The sequence below is a fragment of the Physeter macrocephalus genome, chromosome 15 (assembly GCF_002837175.3).
Source record: "Physeter macrocephalus isolate SW-GA chromosome 15, ASM283717v5, whole genome shotgun sequence".
Taxonomy (NCBI): domain Eukaryota; kingdom Metazoa; phylum Chordata; class Mammalia; order Artiodactyla; family Physeteridae; genus Physeter; species Physeter macrocephalus.
The window spans coordinates 36,229,146-36,256,111 of NC_041228.1; the positions used below are offsets into that span (position 1 = coordinate 36,229,146).

The window sequence follows — 26,966 nt, forward strand, 5'->3', positions numbered from 1 at the left end:
CATGCGGGACCCCCCCAGAGCGGGGCGCGAACCCGGTTCCCCTGCATCGGCAGGCGGACGCGCAACCACCGCGCCACCAGGGAAGCCCAGAACCTGAGTTCTTAACCTCTATGCTATATGAACTTTCTGTCGAGTTCCATTCAGACAGCTTCTATTTTCTCTGTAAAACACTAAAGTTCAAACCTCTGTCAAAAGTGGGGATGAAGTGGGAGCTTAGAGGTTTAAGGAAATTATTGAAAAAACAAGGCAAACACAACTGAATTTATGATAAATCACAAGTACAATATCTTAAGTGGTTCTGACACTGATTATTTAGCTTATTTACATCATTTCAACAATTAAATTTAAACATTATCATTTTTTTAAATGGCAAGTTTTGGGCTTTCCTGATGGCGCAGTGGTTAAGAATCCTCCTGCCAATGCAGGGGACATGTGTTCAAGCCCTGGTCCGGGAAGATCCCACATGCTGCGGAGCAACTAAACCTGTGTGCCACAACTACTGAGCCTACTCTCTAGAGCCCACAAGCCACAACTACTGAGCCCATGTGCCACAACTACTGAAGCCCGTGTGCCTAGAGCCCATGCTCCACAACAAGAGAAGCCACTGCAGTGAGAAGCCCATGCACCGCAACGAAGAGTAGGCCCCACTTGCCACAACTAGAGAAAGCCCGCGCACAGCAACAAAGACCCAACACAGCCAAAAAAATAAAATAGATAAATTAAAACATAAATAAATAAATAAATGGCAAGTTTAAACCACAACGAAAATCTGCTCACCGAGTATAATACATCACAGCCTCTTCATAATCTCCTGAGTTAAAAGCTTCATTACCTTTCTCCTTTTCATGAGTAGCAAGAAAATCCTTTTCCTTCTCAGTTAGACCTAGAAATAAATGTTATCTGCTATAAGTAAAAATATAACTTAGTATAACTTTAACAAATTTAAATCCAAGAATGCTTATTTTAACATTAGAAGCAGAAAATTATAAAATAAATAAAAGAAGATAAAATTTCCTAAGTTTAGAGATATTTCTTTTCTTTTTTTAAATTATTCAGAATTTTTGAAGGTTTAGATTTTTTGAATAATTGTTTTGTTTTACTTTAATGGTACTATACACCTGTGGACTTCAAGTGAAAACAACCTGCTCCATCTTTTTGTTTTGAGGCAAAAAGAAAAAAATTTGAGGGATTTGGAGGAAAAAGAAGATTTGAAAAAGGGAATGAAAAATGAATTACAGTAAAAAAAATAGATTTATATATTTACTTTTAAGTCTTACTAAATTTAAATATTGTAACTCTTACTCATAAAATTAAGAAGTTAAAGGATAGAATGGAATTTGTTAGAGGTGGTAAGCTCTAGGAGAAAATTCATAAACTTTTCATGGAAATCTGCAGCACTTAAAGTGAATGTCTTTGGGTCAACAGCTTTTATTATATTTCAAAAAATTTAGAGACTACTAAATTATTCTTATTTTCCCCCAATTACCTGCTGTATCTAGTCTTGTCTCAATTTTAGACAAATGCAACTTGTTGTTTACTACAGTTTTTTCTTTGTAATCTTCATCAATTTTCGCACATTCCTTTTCCACGTCAAATCTTAAATGAAAGAATAATAAAACTAGAAAAAAAAAGCTCAATACAAACAAGAGAGTAAAATTTATTATTGATATTCTTGTATTTGTATCACTGTGCCTTTAGAAATAATATTCCAAAAATATATGATAGGTTCGTATTAGAAGTCATCTCTATTCTTTCCTAGAAAACATGGAATTTAGTGAGGACTTAAATATTAATCAGACCTAAACTGTGTGGAACTTTGGTATTAAAATTGTGACCAATTTCTCTTAATTTAAAAATTTGTTATTTTTTATTTTGCATGGGTATAACTATTACATTAGTTATTTTTGGTTACTCTTATAAATAAAAGGATGCAGTAGTTTTTTATTTAATGAAAAAACAAAATCAAGAGTGCTTAATCCAAATACTCTTAGTACTCTACTGATATAACTTGATATTTGATATGTTCAGGTTTAAAACAATAAAGAATTTATTACAGTATTTTATGGTAGAGAATTTTTATATACAGAAATATAAAACATACTTATCCCACTCTGCATAATCCCTCGGAATTTTCTTTTTAGCTGGTTTACTTTTAGAATTTTTTTCCTGAAAGAAAAAATTACATTTTATGAGATATTTAATATAAGATTAGCAGATTTTCCTATAAATGTGTAGTACTGGATTAAGGTACACAAATTGAATGGGTAAGAAAAATAGGTACCCTTGAAGTTACAACAACTCCAGTATTATAATTTTTTTAACATAATAATATACAGCAGGTTAAAAAGTAATTTTAAATTTGTAGTTAATTATGAGAGTGATGGGCAGGACTTTAAGTACATATATAAAATTTTAAAACTTATAGGTGTGAAATGTGATTATTATTGATTTTTCTTATAATAAAAAGTACTAAACTATCATTCATTCTTTTAAAACCTAGGCATTGAAGAAATAAGAATAACTACTTTGCTGTGTTAGACAGAACTGTTTTGCTTGCAATGACAGACACCCAACTTGAACTAATTTTAGTTGAAAAGAATAAATTATTGGCTTATGTAACCAAACTGATGAAAGGGCAGGGGTATTGCTGGATAAAGGATTCATATACCCTCTTTCTACAGCTTTCCCTCTCTCCCCTTTTCTCCTTCTCTCCCCCAGAAGTCTCTGCTTCTCTCTCCCTGATTTTGTTTTCCCTGCTGTCTGCTTCCTTTTTCTATGTAGTTGGAAATATGGTCACACACAGTCTGGATTATAACCTCACAGGCCTCCCAATCAGAAAGGAAAAGGAGAGTGACTCTTCTCTCCATCTTTAGTTAGAGAAATCCCAGGGAAGGACTCTGATTGGCTAGCTTGGGTTATGAGCCCATCACTGACCAAGCACTAGCTTGGTGCTATTAAGTGGCTCAACCCAGGTCACATGTCCACTGCAAGCACCTTGAAGGGAATGGGAGGAAAGCAAACAACAGCTCACAAATAGTTTCTTAAATGGTTTCTTAAGTCAGAATTTGAAACCATTTGAATGGGTCATTTATACCAGCACGATTTTGTATCATTGGTCATTAGGAGTTACACAGATCTTCCAAATATTCCTACATTTCATTATACAATTAAAAAATCATATCTGTTAAAATCCTCATGGAGTTCACCGACAGGCACATGCTAAGATGCTCAACATCACTAATCATCAGAGAAATGCAAATTAAAACCACGAGATATCACCTCACACATGTCAGAATGGCTATCATCAAAAAGACCATAAATAACAAATATTAGAGAGGATGTGAAGAAAAGGGAACACTTGTACACTGCTGGTGCATCCACTGTGGAAAACAGTATGGCGGTTTCTCAAAAACCTAAAAATAGAACTACCCTACGATCCAGCAATTCCACTCCAGGGTATATATTTAAATAAAATGCAAACACTAATTCAAAGAGATGCATGCACCCCAATGTACTCAGCAGCATTATTTACAATTGCCAAGATCTGGAAGCAACTTAAGTGTCTATCAACAGATGAATGGATAAAGAAGAAGTAGTGTATACAAATATAAAGAATGAAATTTTGCCATTTGCAACAACATGGATGGACTTGGAGGGTATTATGCTAGGTGAAATAAGTCAGACAGAGAAAGACAAATACTATATGATATCACTTATATGTGGAATCTAAAAAACAAAACAAACTAGTGAATATAACAAAAAGGAAACAGACTCACAGATACAGAGAACAAACTAGTGGTTACCAATGGGGAGAGGGGAAGGGGAGGGCAAAACCAGAGTAGGAGATTAAGAGGTACAAAGTATTATGTATAAAATAAATTAGCTACAAGGATATACTGTACAACACAGCGAATGTGGCCAATATTTTATAATAACTATAGATGGAGTATAACCTGTAAAAACTGAATCACTGTTATAACACCTGTAACTTGTATAATATTGTACATCAACTATATCTCAATTGTTTAAAAGTAAAAAAAAAAAATCCTCATGGAGCTCATCATAAAAGTTATTAAGCGTCTCCCTTAAGGGGAAATTTTTTTGTCACAAGTAGGTATTTGAGAGCCCCTAATAATATGAAATACTCTGAATTCTACCTGAAAGCTCAGATTTTAGCGCTGGCAACAAATACTGTTCATTGATTTCTTTGAAGTGATAGACCATTTCACTATTTCCAAGAAAATGTCTGCCAGAAACTCAACTCTGAATAACTATAGCTTGTCTGTCAGTCATTTCTTCAAGTAAAAATTGTTCCAGGAAAAAGTTGCTAATTCAGCTGGCAGTCAATCACACAAGTGCTTTTTCTTATGATAACCATCATATTTCATTTCACAGTGAAGTGCCTTCTGTGTACTCCTCATTTTGTCACACAGAATATTTTTTTAACATCTTTATTGGAGTATAGTTGCTTTACAACTATGGTGTGTTAGTTTCTGCTGTATAACAAAGTGAAGCAGCTATACATATACATATATCCCCATATCTCCTCCCTCTTGCATCTCCCTCCCACCCTCCCTATCCCACCCCTCTAGGTGGACACAAAGCACGGAGCCTATTTCCCTGTGCTATGTGGCTGCTTCCCACTAGCTATCTATTTTACATTTGGTACACACAGAATGTTAAAAAGATATATCCTCAAGATTCAAGATTTAATGACAAAAAAAGTTTTATTGTTTCAGCAAAGACACTTTTAAGTTAAACTGGAATTTTTTTACTATGAGTGCACAGCAGTGGAGAAAACAATGACCGATAGTCCAGCTGGTGCCACTGCCTTGATTCATGGTAAGGCACCAGCAGTTTTACCCTCAGTGCAAATGTCAACCCAGTGAAAGAGACAAATGCATCAGCATTATTTTTTAAAATAACATTGACTTTCTGGATCCCCTAGAAGGATGTCTGGGACAACCAGCATCCACGGGCCATACTTTGAGAACCACTCTACCACTAGTTTGTCTACCCCTACTGGACTGTAAGCTCTTTGAGGACAGAGACAAAATGTTTTTTGTTGTTATAGTTTCAGGACACAGACTTAACACATAATGAGTGTTCAATAAATACGAATTCACTGTGGTATCCTTCCTATACTTACTTACTTTGTACCTCAGTTACCTGAGTAATTCCTAATGAGGAGTGAAAAGACCCAGGAAAGTAAATTACCAAGGAGCAGAGTGATGAAAAGGCTATGGATGTTTTTCAAATAAAACTGGGGACTCAAAGAAGAGACGAGAAAAGCAAGAATGACTCAACCCAAAATAAAGAGACTTAGGTAAACATCCTTTTAAAGATGATAGGAATAAAAGGAAAAAAAAAAAAAGGAGGACAGAGGGAATGGAATGTGTGATCCAAACGAAGGCCCACTGGAGACAAGGGCTGGGTTCTATATCAGGGTCAGGTGGATGCCAAGAAGCTCAATTTTAACTTGAAGTTAAGTGAACCTGGAACTCCAACAGGCCCCTTCTCTATGGAAGCCATAGGTTACCAAGGAGAGAGCTGCATGGCAAAATAGGGACCAATCTCAGAGAAATAAAAATGAGGGGCTGGAGATGGGGGGAGAAATGCACTAAACAGAGAAATGACATCTATAACTGCTTGAAATCCATGTTTAATGGGTTAATTAAACAGATTAATCCATCTGTTTAATGCTTTAAATCCATACTTAATTGTGTAATAAACTACTCCCTCTGTACCTCTACTGGATACATGAAATTACTCCCTGAAACTCTTACACACTGAATTGGATCTTAAGTACTCATCAAAACTTGTTAGAGTAGAAGAGACAGAACAGCAAAAGAAAAAATGAGGAAGGCAGTAAACCCAAGATGCAAGTCTTCAAATGAAAATACTGTTTGATTTTGATCTCCAGGTGAGGCCTACTCCAGAAGGTGATAACACATGATCACCTGAAAAAAAATCCCCAGCTGCCTACAGGACATCACACTTTGGCTACACTGATTAAACCAAGATAATGTTCTTAATAAACAACAACTTTCTCCCCCTACCACCCACACCCCTCACCAAAAAGGCCTACCTTGGCAACATGAAGATGGCTGTTTGAACCACGAACTGGAGGCAAATTATCTTCCATTGCTGGAAATGTTTCAGTTTCTTGAAAGTGTATTTTATCATCTTCTTTTTTAATTTCTGATACCCAACTCTGAGAAGAAGAGAGGAAAAAAGAAGGTAAATATACAGTTTGAAATAATTAACCAGGCATTAGAAAGGACTGTACATCATCATAGTTTACTGTGGGTCAATTTTTAGGTGACAATTTGATCATGCCATTTTCCCTACCTGAAATGCCCTTCTTACTCTCTCATTTTTTTTTCAATTGTAGGAAAATACACAATAACATAAAATGTATCATCTTAACTATTTTTAAGTGTACAGTTCAGTATTGTTCAGTATATTCATTGGTGCCCTTCCTACTTTATTTATCTTACAAGATCTTTTTTCATCATCCCTTCCAGCAAGCTTTCTCTGAACTTCCTGGTTGGGCTAAAAGTATTCCTCCTCTGTGTTTAGCATAGAGATTTTAAATCCTCTGTTTATTGTTTGTCCCTCTTACCACACCGTAAGTTCCTTGCGGGCAGAGCCTATGTCTTAATCTCAAGAACGTTAGCACATCAGCTGCAACTTAACATACAGATTAGATTGACCCAGTCTCCAACTCTAGCAGTTTGACAGAAGGAACATGCTTACTTCAGATTCCACTGATATTTTTATATACAATGGTCAGTATATATACACAAATAACAAGAAAGACAAAGAAGCAGAAAAACATTACCCACAGTCAACAGAAGCAGACACATAGAGTGGATGGATGTTGGAAGTAACAAATAGGGACTTAAAAACAGCCACAGTAAATATGTGAGAAGGGTGGACAACATGCATGAACAATTGAGAACTTTGGGAGAAGAATGGAAACTTTAAAAAGATTTAATGGAAATCCTGAAAATGAAAAACTCAGTATCCAAAATGAATCTATTTGATTAACAGTAGAATGGACACAGGGAAAAAGTGGACAAAAAGAGAATCAGTAATGTTATAGCAGATATGAACATTAACCAACTTGACCTAATCAATATTAAAGACTTCTATGTTATTTACAAGAGCACATGGAACATAGGCCAAAAAAAGTCTCAATAAATTTGATAGGGGTGAAATTATACAAAGTATGATATCTGACTACAACAGACCTAAACTAGGATTCAGTAATAATAAGTATTTAGATTATCCCCAAGTAATTGGAAATTAAACAATAAACTTATAAAGAGATCATGGGTTAAAAAAGGAAATCAGATGGGAAATTGGAAAATAATTTGAACTAAGTGATAATGAAAACATGACATATAATTTGTAGGATTCAGATAAAGTATTAGAGGGAAACATACAACTTTAAACAAGAAGAAAGGCTTAAGATCCAATTATTTAAGCTTCTACCTTAAAAATCTAATGAAGAGAGAGAAAACACATTAAAGCCAAAGTAGGTAGAAGGAAATAAAAATATTAAAAAATAAAAGTAGGAATCTGTAAAACAGATAATAGAAAAATAAAGAAAATCAACATTCAAAACTAGTTTTTTTGGAAATAAATTAATACAACTGACAAACACTTAGCAAGACTAGTCAAAAGAAAGTGAAAGGAAAAAATACAAATTACCAGTATCAGGGATAAAAGAGGTACATCACTAATAATTCTACAGATATTAAAAAAATGATAAGGGGATGTTTTAGACAAATTTATACCAATAACTTTGCAAGTTAGATAAAATAAACAAATTCCCTGAAAAACTTAACTTAGATACAAGAAAAGGTGAAGTACTTAAAACAAACAAAAAACACAAAAAAACCTAGCACAGTGTCTGGCATATACTAGGTTCACAATAATGTTTATTAAACTGAATCGTCACAGAGGCCAGAAAAATTGAGTAAGATATTTCCTTATTATCTGTGAAATTCTATTATTTATCATTCAGCAGATATATAGTGAGGGTCTAATATTTGTCAGACACTCTTCAAATAGGGGCTAGAATAAACTATATTAACTGTCCTACCCATATAGGAGGAGGGGAGGATGAAAAGGAGGCAAACAGGAGAAACAGGAAGAGAAAAAGAAAAACAAGGGAAGAAAGGTAAAAGGAGAGAGGAAGGATTATAGAGGAGGAAAGGGAGAGAGAACTGGGAACGAGGGAGAAGTGGCAAGAAAAGTATGAAGGAAGGGAGATGAGAAGGAAACTAACTTAAGAATTGACCTAGAAAGAACACACAGCTGGGGGAAAAGCAGGCCCTGCAATTAAAACAGCTGTTTACCCCTCAGAAAATAAAGCCAAAGAATGCGGGACAAGAACTGCTATTTTAACCTGTAGATTAATTACCAAATTTTCAAACTCAAGTCAATAAAATGACAAAATGAGAAAGCTGAAAGTTTTTAAAAATTAGCATTCTGAGTTAGAGAATACACATACCTCAAAATTGTTTTCAAGTGTATGATTTACCTCAGAAAAAATATGGTGAATAAAATAAAGTAAAACCAAAAAAAATTGTTTTTCCAGAGTCTGTTTAAAAAAATATATATTTCTTAAAAATGAAACCACAAAGGAACTATGAGATTATATAGGTAAATATGTATCTGATGGAGACAGAGTTTTCCTAAGTATAAAACAAATGTAAAGATCATAAAGGATAAAATCAAGAGGTGTGGTTACATAAAAATAAATAAATGAATAAACACCACACACAAAACTTACAAGGCAAATTAACAAACTGAGGGAAAAATTAAAATATGTAGGAAAGCACTCTTACAAATAAATAAGAAACATATCAATAGAAAAGTCAATAAAGGGGCTTCTGGCTCTGACAAAGTAACAGGGACTAGATTTACCCTCCTGCCTAAACTTTAGAAAACCTGATCAAATATATGAAGCAATAGTTTTCAGACACTGGACAACAGGTAGCACAGGACAATAATTCTTGAAAGAAGGAAAACAAATGAGGTAAACCCTACATTTGCTCCAAACTGACTGCCTAGTGTTTCCAGGCTACAGCATAGGGAAAGGGAACAGTCTTAGGTCTCAATGAATTTAGAAGAATGGAGGTCAGACTTTGGGGAGACCAAGGATTGCAAGAATTGAGGAGGCAAGATTTCTGAGAGGAGAGAGCTGGACAGAGAGAAAGCTCTGAAGATAATCTGAATAGCCCTGAGTCTACTAAAGAAACTGAATTAATAGTTAAAACCTTATCAACAAAGAAAACTTGAGGCCCAGAAGGCATCAATGGTAAATTCTAGAAAACATTTAAGGAAGAAATAATATCAATTATACACAAGCTTTTCTAAGAAACAGAAGAAGAGAGAATACTTTCCAACTCACTCTGAGGTCAACAGTACCCTGCTACAAAAACCAGACAATGACATTACAAGAAAACTACAGACCAATATCCCTCATGATCCATAGACACAAAAAGTCCTTAACAAAATTTTAGCAATTCAATCCATATAAAAAAGATACATCATGATGAGTAGGGTTTATCCTGGAATGCAAGGTTACTATAACACTCAAAAATAGTGTACATAAATTACCTTATTAACAGACTACTAAGAAAACCATATGTTCATCTCAATAAATGCAGGAAAAGCATTTCACAAAATTCAATATCCATTCATGATAAAAATTCTCCATCCATCAAACATGGAACAGAAGGTAACTTCCTCAACCTGATAAAGGACATCTATACAAATCTAAAAGTAACATAATGAAAGGCTGAATGATTTCCCCTAAGATTGGGAACAAGACAAAGATATCTGCTCTCATTTCAACATTGTACTAGAGGTCCAAGCCAATGGAATAAGGCAAGTAAAAGGAATAAAAGGCAGCCAGTCTGGAAAAGAAGAAAATCTTTCAATATTCACAGATGCCATAATCTTCCATAAAGAAAATCCAAGGAATCTACAAAAAAAGCTACTAGAATGAATGTGTTAGTTTGAATTAAACAAGACACAGGATACACAGTCAATATAAAAAGACCAATTCTAGATAACTATAAGCTTGCAATGTACAAGTAGAAATTGAAATTCTACTGATATGAGGTATCTAGATTAGCCAAACTCAAAGAAACAGAAAGTAGAATGGTCAATAGATGCAGAAAAAGCTTTTGATAAAATTCAACATCCATTTACGATAAAAACTCTCCAGAAAATGGGAAAAGAGAGAACATACCTCCACATAACAAAGGCCATAAATGACAAACTCACAGCTAACATCATACTCCACAGTGAACAGCTGAAAGCATTTCCTCTAAGATCTGGAACAAGACAAGGATGTCCAATCTCACCACTTTTATTCAACATAGTTTTGGAAGTCCTGGCCACAGCAATCAGAGAAGAAAAAGAAATAAAAGGCATCCAAACTGGAAAAGAAGTTGTTAAACTGTCACGATTTGCAGATGACATGATACTTATTATACATAGACGATCCTAAAGATGCTACCAGAAAACTATTAAAGCTCATCGATGAATTTGGTAAAGTCGTAGGATACAAAATTAATACACAGAAATCTGCTGCATTTCTATACATTAACAACAAAAGATCAGAAATAAAAATTAAGGAAACAATCCCATTTATAATCACATAAAAAAGAACAAAATACCTAGGAATAAACCTACCCAAGGAGGCAAAAGCTCTGTACTCCAAAATCTATAAGATGCTGGTAAAAGAAATCAATGATGACACAAAGAGATGGGAAAATATACCATGTTCTTGTATTAGAAGAATCAATATTGTCGAAATGACTATATTACCCAAGTCAATTTACAGATTCAATGCAATCCCTATCAAATTACCAATGGCATTTTTCACAGAACTAGAACAAAAAATTTTCACATTTGTATGGAAACACAAAAGACCCCAAAGAGCCAAAAGCAATCTTGAGAAAGAAAAATGAAGCTGGAGGAATCAGGCTTCCTGACTTCAGACTATACTATAAAGCTACAATAATCAAAACAGTACGGTACTGGCGCAAAAAACAGAAATATAGATCAATGGAACAGGATAGAGAGCCGAGAAATAAACCCACACACCTATGGTCATTAATCTATGACAAAGGAGGCAAGAATATACAATGGAGAAAAGACAGACTCTTCAATAAGTGGTACTGAGAAAACTGGACAGCTACATGTAAAAGAATGAAATTAGAACATTCTCTAACACCACATACAAAAATAAATTTAAAATGGATTAAAGACCTAAATGTAAGACTGGATACTTTAAAACTCCTAGAGGAAAACACAGAACACTCTTTGACATAAATTGCAGCAATATCTTTTTAGATCCATCTCCTAGAATAATGGAAATAAAGACAAAAATAAACAAATGGTACCTAATTAAACTTAAAAGCTTTTGTACAGCAAAGGAAACCACAAACAAAACGAAAAGACAACCTACAAAATAGGAGAAAATATTTGCAAATGATGCAAATGACAAAAGATTAATCTCCAAAATATACAAACAGCTAATACAGTTCTACATATATACATATATATATATATAAAACAATCAAAAAAATGAGCAGAAGATCTAAATAGACGTTTCTCCAAAGAAGACATACAGATGGCCAAAAGGCACATGAAAAGATGCTCAACGTCACTAATTATTAGAGAAATGCAAATCAAAACTACAATGAAGTATCACCTCACATTGGTCAGAATGGCCATCGTCAAAAAGTCTACAAATAATAAATGTTGGAGAGGGTGTGGAGAAAAAGGAACTCTCCTACACTGTTGGTGGGAATGTAAATTGGTGCAGCCACTATGGAGAACAGTATAGAGGTTCCTTATAAAACTAGAGTTACCATATGATACTGCAATCCCACCCCTGAGCATACATCTGGATAAAATCATAATTGGAAAAGATATATGCACCCCAATGTTCACTGCAGCACTGTTTACAATAGCCAAGACATGGAAGCAACCTAAATGTCTATCAACAGGTGAATGGATAAGGAAGATGTGGCATATTTATTCAGTGGAATATTACTCAGCCACAAAAAAGAATAAAATGATGCCATTTGCAGCAACATGGATGGACTAGAGATGATCATAGTAAGTGAAAAACTAGACAGAGAAAGACAAACATCATATGATATTGTTTATATATGGAATCCAAAAAAAATGATACAAGTGAACTTATAAACAAAACAGAAATAGGCCCACAGACATAGAAAACAAACTTATGGTTACCAAAAGGGAAAGATGGGGTGGGGGGGAGGGATAAATTAGGAGTTTGGGATTAATATATATACACTACTATATATAAAATAGATAATCAACAAGGACCTACTGTGCAGCACAGGGAACTATACTCAATATTTTGTAATAACCTATACGGGAAAAAGAATCTGAAAAAAAATATATATATGTATGTATAACTGAATCACTGTGCTGTACACCTGATACTGACACAACATTGTAAATCGACTATACTTCAATAAAAAAATAAAATAAAAAAATGTAAACAGATCAAAAAATAAATAAAAAAGAAAGTAGAATGGTGGTTGCCAGGGGCTGGTGGTGGGGGTGGGATTGGAGAGTTGTTATTTAATGGATAGAGAACTTCAGTTTTGGAAGATGAAAAAGTTTTTGATATTGGTTGCACAACAATAAGAATATACTTAACACAAATGAACTGTACACTTAAAAATGGTTAAGATGATAAATTTTATATAAACCAATAAAATTTCATAACTGAAGTGACTTAGAATGAGCAAAAAATTTTAAATTAAAAAACATTTTTACAGTAGCATAAAATACATTAGATACTTAGAAATAAATTTCATTAAAAATAAGCAAGAAGTATACACTGAAAGCTATGAGACACTGCTTCATTAAAGACCTATATGAACACAAAAAATACATGTTCATGGATCAGAAATCTCAATATTGTTAAGATATAAATTCTTCCAAAATTGATCCACAAATTCAACACAATCCCAACTCAAATACAAGCAAGCTATTTTGTAGAAATTGGCAAGCAAAGGACCTGGAACACCCAAAACAACTCTGAAAATGAAGAACAGAGTTGGAGGACTTGCACTATCTGATTTCAAGACTTAGTGCATATATGGGAAAAGAATCTGAAAAAGAATAGATATATATAAAAATGTATAACTGAATCACTTTGCTGTACACCTGAAACTAACACAGCACTGTAAATCAACTATACTCCAATATATTGATAAAAATTAAAATTAATAAATAGACTTACTGTAATCAAGACAATGGAGTACTGGTGTAAAGACAGACATTTAGATTGATGAACAGAATAGAGAGAGTTCAGAAATAGACTTACACATACATGGTCAGTTGATTTTTGAAAATGGTACCAAGAATTTCAATGAGGAAAGGATAATCTTTCATTAAATGACACGAACTTTTGGATATCCATATTAGTATGTACAAATATATGTATGTGTGTGTATGTATATATTTGTGTGTGTGTCTAAAAAATGAAACAGATCTTAGACATATATTTAAGAGCTAAAACTATAAACTTTCTAAAAGAATCATAGGAGAAAATTTAGGGATCTTGAATTAGATAAAGATTTCTTAATAGGACACAAAAGCACAAACTATAAAAAGAAAAATTGGTTTCATCAAAAGTAAAAACTTTTGCTCTTTCAAAGGTACTGTTAAAAAAATGAAAAGGCAAGCCACACAATATCAGAAAATATTTGCAAAGATGTATCTTTGTGTGTAAAATACATGAAAGACATGTATTTTACAAACTCAATAAGAACACAAAAAATCTAATTTTTTTTAATAGGCAAAGGATTTAAAGACACTCTACAAAAGAAGATATATGGATGACAAATAAGTACATGAAAAGACATTCAACATCATTAGTTATTAGAGAAACGCAAATGAAAACCACAATGAGATACCACTATATACCTAACAGAATAGCTAAAATTAACAAAACTGACAATACTAAGTATGGACCACAATATAGAGCAACTGGAACTTTTATCCATTATTGGCAGGATTGATTGCCACTTTGGAAAACATTTTGGCATTTGTTCATCAATGGGTAAATGGTTAAACTGTGAGATATCCATACAATTCACTACTACTCAGCAATTAAAAAGAATGAACTGTGGACACATGCAACAACATAGATGAATCTCAAAAGCATCATGCTAAGTGAAAGAAGCCAGACATGAAAGAAGATATACTATATAATTATATTTATATGAAAGTCTAGAAAAGGCAAATCTATAATGATAGAAAGCAGTTCAGCGGTTGCCAGGAGCCAGGGTGTGGGGTCAGCACTGACTGCAAAGGGGCAAAACAAAACTTTTAGGGATAATGGAAATATTCCACAGCAAATGCAATTTGTCAAAACTCAGTGAAATTACCATAAAATCACTAATTTTAAAAAAATTGAAGTATAGTTAATATACAATATTATGTTAGTTTCAGGTATACAACATACTGATTAAATATTTTTATAGATTATACTCCATTTAAAGTAATTACAAAAGAATGGCTCTGTTACCCTGTGCTGTACACCCTTGTTGCTTATTTATTTTATAAACAGTAGTTTGTATCTCTTAATCCCTTACCCCTATCCTGCCCTTCCTTCCTCCCTCTCCCCACTGGTAACCACTATTTTGTTCTCTACGTCTGTGAGTCTGTTTCTGCTTTGTTGCATACATTTGTTTTATAAAATAGCTAATTTTTATTGAATGTAAATAATAACAATAAAGCTGATTAAAAGAAATCAGTAAAGACACAAACAGGTCATTAACAAAAGAAGAAATTCAAGTGACACATTTTTAAAAATTTAACGTTATTAGTAAACAAACAATACACTACGTACTATCATTTTTTAACTGTTTAATTGACTTTAAAATGTAAAAAATGATTAGTTTCCAGTGAAGAGTACCTGAAGTAAGCATTCTTACACACTGCCGGTGGGAGAGTACAAAGGTACAACTCCCTGAGAACATAGAAATGTGTTTCAACAGGCTTAAAAATATTTAGATCCTTTGATCAAGTAATTTGAATTCTAATAATTTATCCCTAGGAAACAACCAGGATGGTACAAAAAAATTATGAACAAACGTAACACTATTTATAGATGCTGACTGAATTATGTTCCTTTCATAGGATGGGAATATTATTCAGTCATTTAAAATACATGTGCAGGGCTTCCCTGGTGGCACAGTGGTTAAGAATCCGCCTGCCAATGCAGGGGACACGGGTTCGAGCCCTGGTCCGGGAAGATCCCACATGCTGCGGAGCAACTAAGCCTGTGCGCCACAACTACTGAGCCTGCGCTCTAGACCCTGCGAGCCACAACTACTGAGCCCATGTGCCACAACTACCGAAGCCGGCACACCTAGAGTCCCCGCACCACAATGAGAAGACACTGCAATGAGAAGCTCGCACATCGCAACAAAGAGTAGCCCCAGCTCGTTGCAACTAGAGAAAGCCCGTGCGCAGCAACAAAGATCCAACTCAGCCAAAAACAAATAAATAAATTTATTTAAAAAATAAATAAAAAACAAAAAATAAAATACATGAGCATGCCCTCCCCACCCCCCACCAACAAATCCACAGACATACACACACACAGACACAGACACACACACACACACACACATACACACACTCACAATATTCTCCTGGGTGTAAGAAGCAACCAGGTACCACCTAAGTAATTACCACTGAAAGCCCTTTACTGACAAAAAAGGAAGCCTAGGATTTCAGATAAGTAGAGTAGATATATATCCACGACAATGTCACAAAAAGTGATGTTACTCTATACCTTTATATCACCGTCAATTTTTTCCCATTCTTCTGCTGTGAAACTGGCTGCCGTCGCTGCAGGTTTCTCTCTCCTCAAAGCTCTACTTCCAGGAGCCAAGCCTGAAAGGCGCTTTTCACAAAATTCAGTAAGTTCAGGATAATATCCTTCCTCACCAGACCTTTTAAAAAATTCAGAATTTTAGAGTTACCACTTCATTTAGAGATCATATAGACCAGTGGTTTGCAAGCTGGGTTCCATGGAGCCCAGGGGTTCCACAGAGATCTCACGGTCTGTCCCGAACAAGGATGGAGGCTGAGGATGAAGGCTGAGCTGCTGCCTTCCCCTCACCGTCCTCAATTAGAGCAACCTCCACTTTCACATGCTAATCTATGGAGTGCTGCGATGAAGGGGAAAAAAAGGAGCTCCAAAGACATCAATTTCTATCACACACTTTAAAAGCTGAATAGATAACATTTTCTCTCCTCTTTAACACACATATGTTCATTTTGTACATAAGGTAATTTTAAACTTATAAATGGAAATTCATTATTAGAGACAGGCAAAGAGTGAGACTTTGGACTTATTTTCCAATGACGGGTTACTGTTCTAGCTCATTTTTTTTTCCCCCAAAGGGATAGGAAGAAAATAGCAGAGGAACAGTTTAGAACAACACACCTCTAAATTCACCACTCAAGGAACAGAATTCCTTCCTTAGAGAGTTAAACCGAGACATGCGTTCTTTGTTGCTTTTTTTTTTTTTTAAGGAAAATCAATCTTTCCCCCGTTTCTTGTGAATCTGTTTACTTCTAAATTTTTAGAAAAATAAAAATAAATCCCATTTTCAAATTAAATTAAAAAAATAATCCCAAGCCAATACAATTTAATTAGGCTATTCATAAAATGTCTTTCAAACTTTCATCCCATAAACTTCACATTTTCTTTTAGTCTTTAATCAAATAAAAATGAAAACGTTCTTATATGTTGAGAAAAACAAGAGGGAAAACAATGATTTGATGAGGCTATTACATCAACACTGGCTGGGGACAAGCAGGGATGCTTAGGAAGGACGGGAAGCTAAAGGTGATGAGAAAGAAAAAGGAAAAAAAAAAAAGAGAGAAAGAAAAAGGAAAGGCCACAGCAGTAAGGAAGGGCATCAGAGGAAAGAAAAGAGAGAACCACTGCTGAGCAAAAGGAATCCTATTGATGTCCCGGAAATGGGCAGTTTGTGCTCACAAGTGCTTCTGCAGTAATGAGGCTACCCTCCAAATGAAAAACCCTCAAGAAACCCCAAACAGGTGGCACAGGTTGGTAGGCCACAGGGCAATGTTTCTTGTAGAGTTCCCTTGACCACCCGCATGTTGATCAGCCAGTGTGCTTGTTAAAAACACATGTTCCTGGGCTCCACTCCTGATTTCCTGAAGCAGAATCTCTAGGAGTGGGGCCCTCAAATTTGCATTTTCTCACCACCATGTTTGGCAAATATTAAAGTTTGACAATCACAGCCACAGGGCTCTTACCCAGAAAAGGCCTTGATTCCCTAACTTCTGGTCCTGCTTCCTCCCCCACCACCCCACCCCCATGCGACGACTCCCAGTGAGTCACCCACCTTTGCTGGCAGATAGTGTGAAGTGGGAGAGTGCCAAAGCACTTTATCAGCATAAGAAGGTGCCTCCTAACGACTGCTTTACCAGTTCCTAAAAAGTGCCAGGAAGCAAGAAAAATGCCCTCTTGGATACTAATTAGCCTAAGTCTTGTGCTGGAAGTAGATCTAGCCAGAACCCGCCAAACTAACCACAGGATCAAAACCACTATTTTGGAACCTAACATGGACAAAAACAACAATTTCAATATTGGAAAATCTGCTCCAAAATTTCTAATGTAGCTTTGAATTTTAGAAGTGAACAATATAATTAAAATTGGCAAACTGAAACATGATATGATTTTTAAATGCTTACCTGAGCACACAAAGAATTTTTTCTAAGTGTTTAATGTCTGAACATTTTTCAATATACTTGAAATCCAAATGTTCAACAGGTATTTTAAATGTTTTTGTTGTTCCAAAGCCCCACAATGATGGATAATCTTTGGCAGTCATGGCTGAAATATAGTGTAGGAAAATAGTTATGAATCTAATATATACATTAATACTCAATTTGGATAGTAGTAACCATCTAGGTACTTCTGTAATATTTATTTTTCATTTCTATAGAAAAGGAAATGGAGTATTTCTTCTAAGGAGGAAGCTACTCATTGTAAATTCTCTCTCCCTGATAAGAATAGTTAACATTCATGGGGCTAAATTACTATATACCAACTTCCCTGGTGGCGTGGTGGTTAAGAATCCGCCTGCCAATGCAGGGGACATGGGTTCGAGCCCTGGTCCAGGAAGACCCCACATGCCGCAGACCAACTAAGCCCATGAGCCACAACTGCTGAGCTTCCGCTCTAGAGCCCATGAGCCACAACTACTGAGTCTGCGTGCTACAACTACTGAGTCTGCGTGCTACAACTACTGAAGCCCGTGCACCTGAGCCTGTGCTCTGCAACAAAGAGAAGCCACTGTGATGAGAAGCCTGTGCACCACAACAAAGAGTAGCCCCCGCTCGCTGCAACTAGAGAAAGCCCATGCACAGCAACGAAGACCCAACGCAGCCAAACATAACTAAATAAATAGATAAAAATAAATAAATTACTATATAACACAGATGGATTATTTTACTTACTCTTCACTTAAGCAAAATTGAAATACAACAACAAAGCAGGTTTTGGTGCTGTAGAGGAAAAAATTTTTTTCTTGTATCCATTTGGGTTCAGTAGCTGAGGCCTGTAAATTAAACTGACAAAAGATATTAACGGGAGAAAAGGTTCATTTTATGTACTCCTGGGGCTTCACAGAAAAGTGAAAACTCAAAGAAACTGTTAGGCCTGGGGAACTATATACCATTTTAACAAAGGGTGATAAATTGTGTAGAAATGATTAGACAAAGGAAAAGGGGTCTTGGCTTCTAGAAGGTAAACCTATGGAAGAAACTAATGGAAGATAAGGGTTATTTTAATAAGGTTTGTTTATGCAGACTCACTTCAGTGCTGACTGTCCATCTACTGTGATAAGGGTTGTTCTCTTCATCTTGGTATGAGAAAGGAGAGGAGGGAACACCTTCATAAAGGGAAATTTATGCCCTGCTTTTAGGCAGAAAAGGGGAAGGCCAAGAGTTCTTCCTGTGTCTGCTGTTTCCTAATTGCCTTCAGCTCAAAATAATCTTCATGTCAAAGTGGTCTACTTGGGGGTGGAATATTCTGATCCTCTTTAGTGCTCAAACTGCTTTGTAAGATATCTTTTAATGTTGATTTTGGTATCTTCTACTTTAGCTGTTTGTTAATATCCCAACCATCCTTTCGTGATTCAGCACAAATATAAATAACATCTTTTCTGTAACTCTCCTTAATATCACCCTCTTCCCCATTCCTTGCCTCCTTACATTCTCAGTTGCCCACTCCCATAATTAACAGCTGCCAAAGCTGCATTCTAAAGGCACTCTGTACATACCTCTCTCATATCACATAGCACATATCCAAATTCTGTTTGTCTTCTCTTCTAGATCATGGGAGATCTTACTTCATTCATCTCAAGAGCTTCAGGTCTAACAAAGTAAATACTGTCTTATACCCCTTAAAAAATACCTGCTAAATTCAACTGAATTGGGAATAAGACGGCCCTGGACAGTTTCACTCTATTGATATGCTGCTAATGATGGTGACAATAACAGCAACAAATACGTAGTTCTTAATGTATTTTACTTATATTATTACTTCATTTAATCCTTCAACTACTATATCAAGTAGGTTTTATTTTAAGTAGAGAGCAGTAATAACAGTAAACATTTATGGAGCTAAATTTCTATATGCCATGAATTATTTCAATCTTCAAAACCACTTTCATGAAAGATATTAATAATTACTCCCTTTTTACAGATGAGAAAGGTGGCATTTCAAGTATACAAACTGCTCAAGGTCATATAACTCTTAAGTAGTGAACTGAAGAGGTGACTCTCAGTAGGCCACTACAGAGCTCACATACTTAACCATCATATTTAATTGTGCTTTTCAAATTGCAGGTGGCAACCCAAGAAATCAATTTAGTGAGCTGCAATCAGCACTGTTTTATAATGAGACAAAACAGCAATAAAATCAGACTACCTGACACATACCATTAAATAGTTTTATAGAAAATTTTCTTTCATGTCTATATAAAAAATTATAAATATGTGTATATAAATGCACACACGAATGTTGTGTATATAAATGTTGCAAAGAAAAATATATTTATTGAGTTATTGTCAAAGTATTAAAAACAAAACACTGCACTAAAACACACTGGGTGATAAATTTTAAAACAAGTAGCAATGGGTCTAATTCATTAGCAGTATTCCCTTCAGCATGCCTGCCCTCTGGGAGTCTGGTCATATATCAGATCTCTGCAGAAAAGGAGGATGCTCTGTCAGTTTCTCCGTATTCCTGCTGGCTTTGGCTTGGGTATAGAATATAGATGACAGTTTGCCAGCTTTCCAATGAGATCCAGCTGAGAAGTGAGAATATATGGCTTTCACACCATGCCAGCGGGGCCCAGTATGATGAATGTCTCCCATCACAAGGATAGCCTTAGGGGTGGAAGTCACATGAAAGCCAGTGAAGAACTTTAAAATTATTGATGCTGCCCAGAACAGAATGAGTTGTCTTTAGGAGAATTTTTCCAAAGAGCTTGAGGATCTTTGATGGAGTGACTTAAGCATCTAATGGGATTCAAATAGATTCGCTCGAATTAAAGGAATCTTGAAACCCCTGAGATTTTATGATTTGAATAAAATATGGTAAAAAACATTTGAAATGATAGAAACCTCTTACCTAATCAAGCGAATTTTATTCTGAACACTGTTTCAACGTTTCTGAGAATCCTCTTTGAAAACTACCACTTGGGGGGGTGGGGGTGAGTAGGAGAGACATTTTCAAGACCACTAAACGTTAACTCTCAAACTCCAAAAAACAAGTCATACAATACTTTGTTTGCTCTATTTAGAACTCTTCCACATCTCTTTGCAATTTCTTTGTCTCTGATTAGAAAAAACTTTGGTCCTAATTGGCGTTAATTTCTTCTCCACCATCCTAATCCACATCCATTTCCCATATTTCCTAATCCGTTTATCAGTAATACCTCCAGCACAAACTGCAATGGGCTAGTAACACGAAAAATGGTTTTCTTCCACCTAGGCACGTTCTTTCCAGTATCCACAGGGCTGGGCGCCACCTGCAGCCGGAGACCGAAAGGAAATATACGCATCCTCCAGCCGTAGCAACGGTTTCTATGTACAGCGCGGGTCAGGGACTGCCTGAGATCCGGGAGCTCTACAGCCAACCCGCAACGGTCAAGGGGCACTTTAGGACTCTACGAAACTGCTCCCCATTCCCCTGCTTTGTTCACAAGGACCGGTGGCCGCCGCCAGAGCCCGGGAACCTCCCCGCCCCACCACCACCTCCGCGTTGCCGCTCTGCCCCAACATCCGCCACCGTCAGCCCCCAGAAACAGAAGGCCCCCAGGTTGTTTCCCCGGCCGACAAGGTCGTTCATCCCTCCAACTGCAGTCCGACAGTGCATTTGCTCCTCCGGGTCCGTCTTTCACCCCGGCTTGCGATGGAGAGAGATGTAGTTTACTCCCGGCCGGCAGATACTCACCTGGTTCAGGTCCCGGGCCTTGCGGAGGCCGCAGCCACAGACTTCACCAGCCGCGCGGCTCGTACCCAGGGAGGGGCGTGTCGCCCCGCCCCACTCCCCCCACTGCGGCACCCGAGGGCTTGCGGCTGACCGCTGGGGGCGGGGATTAGGGCCTCTGCGTGATGACTGGCTAGTCTCCGGTTTGCCATCCGGCTGATTGGCCTTGCAGACCCAGCTTCACCCAGACAGAAGAACGTTAGCCGAGAAATAAGAGTTGCAATTCCACGTGCCCTGTAATTTTCTTTTCACGCACACTTTATGGTTTTTTTCTGGTTATAATTATGTACATATACAGTTATGCTGAATAAACAAGCAGGATAAAAAATAACTCAAAGGAAATGGACTATGCAGGCAAATGAAAATTACCACTATCATCTTCATAAAGACATTGCGTCCAATAATTAATAGATGGATTAGAAAGTAAAGTTGAAGAACTCTTTCACAGAGCAGGTAAAGAAAAAAAAGGAAATTGAAAAAGATGAAAAAGTTAGGTCTAATATTAGATTTAAAAGATCTAGAGAGAAGAGAATACTGAGGGTAGGAAGTTATCAATTCAAGAAAATTTTCCAGAATTGAAGAGCTTGAGTTTCCAGACTGAAAGCACCCACCAAGTGACCAAAACAGGGAAGGAAAACAGACCCATACCAAGGCACAAACTGCAAAATTTCAGGACACTAGCAAAAAAAATTCTAAGTTTCTAGAGCGAAAACAGTTCACATACAAAGCATTAGGTAGAACAGTTTTGGACTTATCCACAATAATACAGAAAACTAGATGACATTCTAACACTGGTGAAGAACACAAGACAGGTCATTTCAGGCAGAGAGAAAAGCAGGAGCACAGGCAAAAAGGTCCGTTATCTGCTTAAGGAACTGCAAACATCTCCTTAAAACCAAGATTGAGAGGTGGGTTGAAGTGGTGATCGAGGCAGGAAAGGAGTCTATACTATTCCCAAAAGTTTTCATGTTATCAAGATGAGAAGCTACTAAGAATTGTCAGCAAGACAGTGCTGTGCAATTTCTAGTTTACAATGAGCAAGCTGGGAATTCCCTGATGAGCAAGCTAAAGAGTATGGAAAACAGCAAGACCAGTAACTGAGACTAATCCTAAGGCTGATACAAGCACCTGGGCAGAAAATGCTAATACTTTCTGTAATGGTGTTAACAGTTAACACTTATTAGATTAAGAGTTTTTATGGAGTATTTAATTTTATCTTGCAGCAAACCTTTGACATAGGTGCTATTATTTCATGCCCATTTTACAAATAAGGAAAGTGAATCTTGGTAGTCACTGGCATCGAACAAGGGACATTCTGGGAATACAGACCCAAAGCCTTTTGCCGGAGTCCATACTGTTTATTGTGCTAAGTACTAACCAATTCACAAGTAAGTCCAATTCAGCTTCAAAACATATCTCACAACCAGCTACTTCTCACTCCCTCTACGCCTACCCTGGCCCAGCCACCATTACTCTTAGCCTGAACTTTTACAGGTGGCCCCTAACTGGCTTCCCACCATCCCGTCCCTATATTGTCTGTTCCCACAGAACAGACCCAGTAACCTTTTAAGTCTGGGCAGAGGGTGGAGGGTGGATGGATGTGCATGTATTTGTACATGTAAGGAGGCAGCTTGTTTTTACGTGTTCTCAGTTTACACTTTCTCACTTTATGTGATATTTTAATCTTAAAATTGGTCATTTATGATTTCATCTACTAGTTTTGAATGTCATTAACTTCAATCTCTGAAGATAGCTTCAGAGTCTAAAAGCACTGAACTATCATTAATTCCTTGACTTTGAGAAGCTGAAGTCAAAAGAAATAAACTGGCCAGTAATTGAGTAGCAGCACTGGATTTGAACCAATTTCCATGTACTGATTATTTTTGATGGACCTGCGTGTCTACAGTCATTGGTAAGCAGTTTAGTAGGGGAAAAGTTATGTATTAGCTTCAAGCTCAGATTTACTGATTTTTATATTTATAGAGCACTATTCAAAAGCATCTTTTAAAAGCAATTTTATATCTATTTTAACTTTTCTTAAAACTGTCCAGGTAGGCAAAAAGTAAAACTACTTCCATTTTATAGATGACGGGGACACGAAGAGGTAACTGACTGAAACGATGGTCTTGAGTTCCAGCGGTAATACTTTCCCATTAAACCACTGTCTAGTTAACCAAATAACAGTATTCAATTAAACTACTGATACACAAAGGACCTATGATGAAATTAGAATAGTTAAGAGCAACATTACCCAATGAGTTGTGGTTTAGGAGGCTGTCGTAAAGAGATATTTATTGGGACTCTTGTACAAAAAGGACAAGCTCAGGCTTCCCTGGTGGCGCAGTGGTTGAGAGTCTGCCTGCCGATGCAGGGGACGCGGGTTCGTGCCCCGGTCCGGGAAGATCCCACATGCCGCGCAGCGGCTAGGCCCGTGAGCCATGGCCGCTGAGCCTGCGCGTCCGGAGCCTGTGCTCCGCAACGGGAGAGGCCACAACAGTGAGAGGCCCGCGTACCGCAAAAAAAAAAAAAAAAAATGAGGATGGTAGCAGAAACAATGTTTTGTTTTCTTTTTTAAATGGCACAGTTGCACAGTTAATACTTTGAATGTGCGAGACACACAAAGCTATTAACAAAGTTGAAATATATCTAATCGAATCCTGGAACAGATGGAGTATCTGAGCATCCATATCCCTAAGATCAAGGCAAAAGCTTTAAACATTCATCCAATTCAGTGTAAACCAACTCCTATTTTTTCTATATCCTGAAAGCAGATTTTTCTACCTTAATGAATGATTACACCTGGGAAACTGCACCTGCCTTAATAGTCTGCTTCATCCACTTTACTTGGGGTTGATTTTGCCTTAGAGAAAGCAACCATTAAAGTTTCTTTTCCCTTGCCGAAGATTTAAAAAACAGTCAAGCATTATATACAAATACAGAAAGGCCTATGCCAAGTTAACAAATGAAAATTATAACTCAAAATGAGGTATGCACACTGACAGTAAGCACATTGGTATACTCTACAAAATGAGGCTGGAGAGTTTACAAACAATTGGTGATGTAAAACAGTGGTTTCCTAGGAACTTAATCAGACCTTTAGAGGGCCCTAGCAAACTTCATTTTTAACAAGGGCCCCCACATGATTCTAGGTTTTGATTAAAGTGTAATTTGGGGAAGCACTTTTAACCTTCATTGTGTGTCAGATTACATATACGATAAAATTAAATTACAAACCATGTAACTGAACAAAAATATCTTTATATAAGCTATTAATAGATACCTAAATACAATATGGTTTTTACAATGAAATCATGTGTATATAGTTGTATTCATAAAGTACACTAATCAAAAGCTATACGACAACATTAATAGCAAATCCAAATCCAAATGAAGACATCCCTCTGAATTTCATGTTTCATCGAGCATCAAAAACCACCACTATACAAAAACTGAGTTAAGGACAAATAAAGTACTTTAAAATTATATTAAAAATTTAATACTTCCAAGTCACTTTCTCTTTGCAATAAGCTAGTTATTTAATCTAAAATGCACAAAAGTTCACTATTTACTATAATTAGAAATGAACTAAAAAAAACTATTTTAATTATTAGCCCCTCCCCCATGATACAAAAGACCAACGCACCAAGAAACACTAAAGCAGTGTTAAAAGTGATAATTTAGTGATCTAAAAAACACTGGTAGTTTTTACATAACAATTTACTCTCAGTCTTTCAGCTAATTTGTAAGCCTCACTTATTCCATTAGGTAGCATACAAACTCAATATTTGTATTTCTCCTTGTATCATTTAGTTTGCCCATAAACTGAAGCTCAAGAATGAGTACTTATATACAGAATCCCTGAAAAAATACACTTATGAAAGCCAAAATCAACTAGTATTTAGATTATTTAGTATATGTCTATACACTGGAGTACTGGTCCATGAAAATGCTAATCATGCCTTTTGTTTTTTTGGTAAGTAATCCAAGTTGTTATCATTTTTACCAGAAATTAGTCTTTGACTATCAAACCATGCATTATTTTTCACTTCCTCTTATCTCATATTCAGAAAGCTTAGTTAGAAGGATACGTCTTTTAGTCCTTTTCTTGTACATTATTCTGTATCCACATTCTCTGCAACGGATTGGATCCCTTGATTTTATTTCATTTTCTGTGTGACATTCTAGAAACAAAACACGTTTATTCAATGCCTAAAAGAGAAATATTACAGACGAGCAAATTATCTTAACCATACTTTTCACCCAAAGCACTAAAATACAGTATACTCAATCTCAAGGATATGTTGCCATTACCAATATATTAAGGGAGAAAGAAAAAAGGAATGGCGGGCAATGCATTTTTCCTAGGAAAGAAAATGAAATCTTAATAAGAGGATTTTTTTTTAAGATTGCTAAAGTTGTTCTGCTTTCTAACTTTAAAGATGAATGACTCATTTAAGCCAAAGATAAATGCAATAATTTTTTTAAAACTGAGGTGAAATATTCTTACTTTTGTAAGTGTTACTCTTACCTCCACAGATATATATCATTGGCTGCTGCTTTGGGGGTTGAACGTCCTTCTGGGTGTCCATTGTTGTCCCTGAAATCACAGACTCAAATATTTAATACCTCAAATGGGCTCCTCACAAATCTAACCAGGCCTCATTATTCTTGGAGAAAGCTAAAAAGGTCCCAATTCCTAATCTGTGCTTTTTCCAAATCCTATAGGTGGGTCTAAAAAACGAAACAAAAAAAACAACGTATTGTGCATTTACCCCCAAACCGGACACAATAATAAACACTTTACATATGTCATTTCAATTATGCATGATATTTCATTATAACCTTTAAAACAATTCTAGGACGTATTACTCTTATTTTACAGATGAAGGAACTGGGGTTTAAGGAAGTTAATTTGGGCAGGATTATCCATCTGTTTAGAGTCAGACATTTAGATCTGACTGCAAAGCTCGCGTCTTCATTTAACACAAGTTCCATTTTTCCAAACTTTAGCAAGAGATTGCCAAAAAACTATCCCTCAACAGGAAGACATGCGAACCGAAGATAAGGGAAGAACAAAGTAACTCCCAACGGCTAAAAAGCCAACAGCTAAACAGGCAAACAACCCAACAGCTAAAGAGGCAAAGGACTAACAGCATCGACTCTATCCCCAGTCTCTCCCGACTCTAACACCACACCAGACCTGCTTAGCCCCTAGCGTCTTTCCACTTTGGGCCCAAATACCCACCCCCCAATCCGCCAATTGCTTACCCACGTAACACGGAGAAACTTTGCTTTCCCGAACAGATTCCGACTCGCCGCTGTACGGCAGCCAACTTCCGGC

At 36.3% G+C, this 26,966-nt stretch overlaps 2 protein-coding genes across 2 annotated transcripts in view; both read right to left on the reverse strand.

The window, feature by feature from the left end:
- The window catches only part of SPAG1 (sperm associated antigen 1), an 86,072-nt gene extending 67,371 nt beyond the window's left edge, over window positions 1-18,701 (reverse strand). Inside the window, exons 1-7 of the mRNA XM_024115910.3 lie at window positions 18,586-18,701; window positions 17,818-17,959; window positions 15,881-16,040; window positions 6,089-6,214; window positions 2,102-2,166; window positions 1,487-1,596; window positions 778-883 (exon numbers count right to left, since the gene is read on the reverse strand). Coding sequence (XP_023971678.1) covers window positions 778-883; window positions 1,487-1,596; window positions 2,102-2,166; window positions 6,089-6,214; window positions 15,881-16,040; window positions 17,818-17,957 — 707 coding nt within the window. The 5' untranslated portion in view covers window positions 17,958-17,959; window positions 18,586-18,701. The remainder of the gene's footprint in view (window positions 1-777; window positions 884-1,486; window positions 1,597-2,101; window positions 2,167-6,088; window positions 6,215-15,880; window positions 16,041-17,817; window positions 17,960-18,585) is intronic.
- A 6,162-nt stretch (window positions 18,702-24,863) lies between these two features.
- Window positions 24,864-26,966, reverse strand: POLR2K (RNA polymerase II, I and III subunit K). Its single transcript, XM_024115909.2, has 4 exons — window positions 26,894-26,966; window positions 26,154-26,222; window positions 25,714-25,806; window positions 24,864-25,063 (listed from the first exon to the last, which is right to left on the reverse strand). The coding sequence occupies exons 2-4, from the start codon at window positions 26,212-26,214 to the stop codon at window positions 25,041-25,043; spliced, it is 177 nt and encodes a 58-aa protein (XP_023971677.1). The 5' UTR covers window positions 26,215-26,222; window positions 26,894-26,966; the 3' UTR covers window positions 24,864-25,040.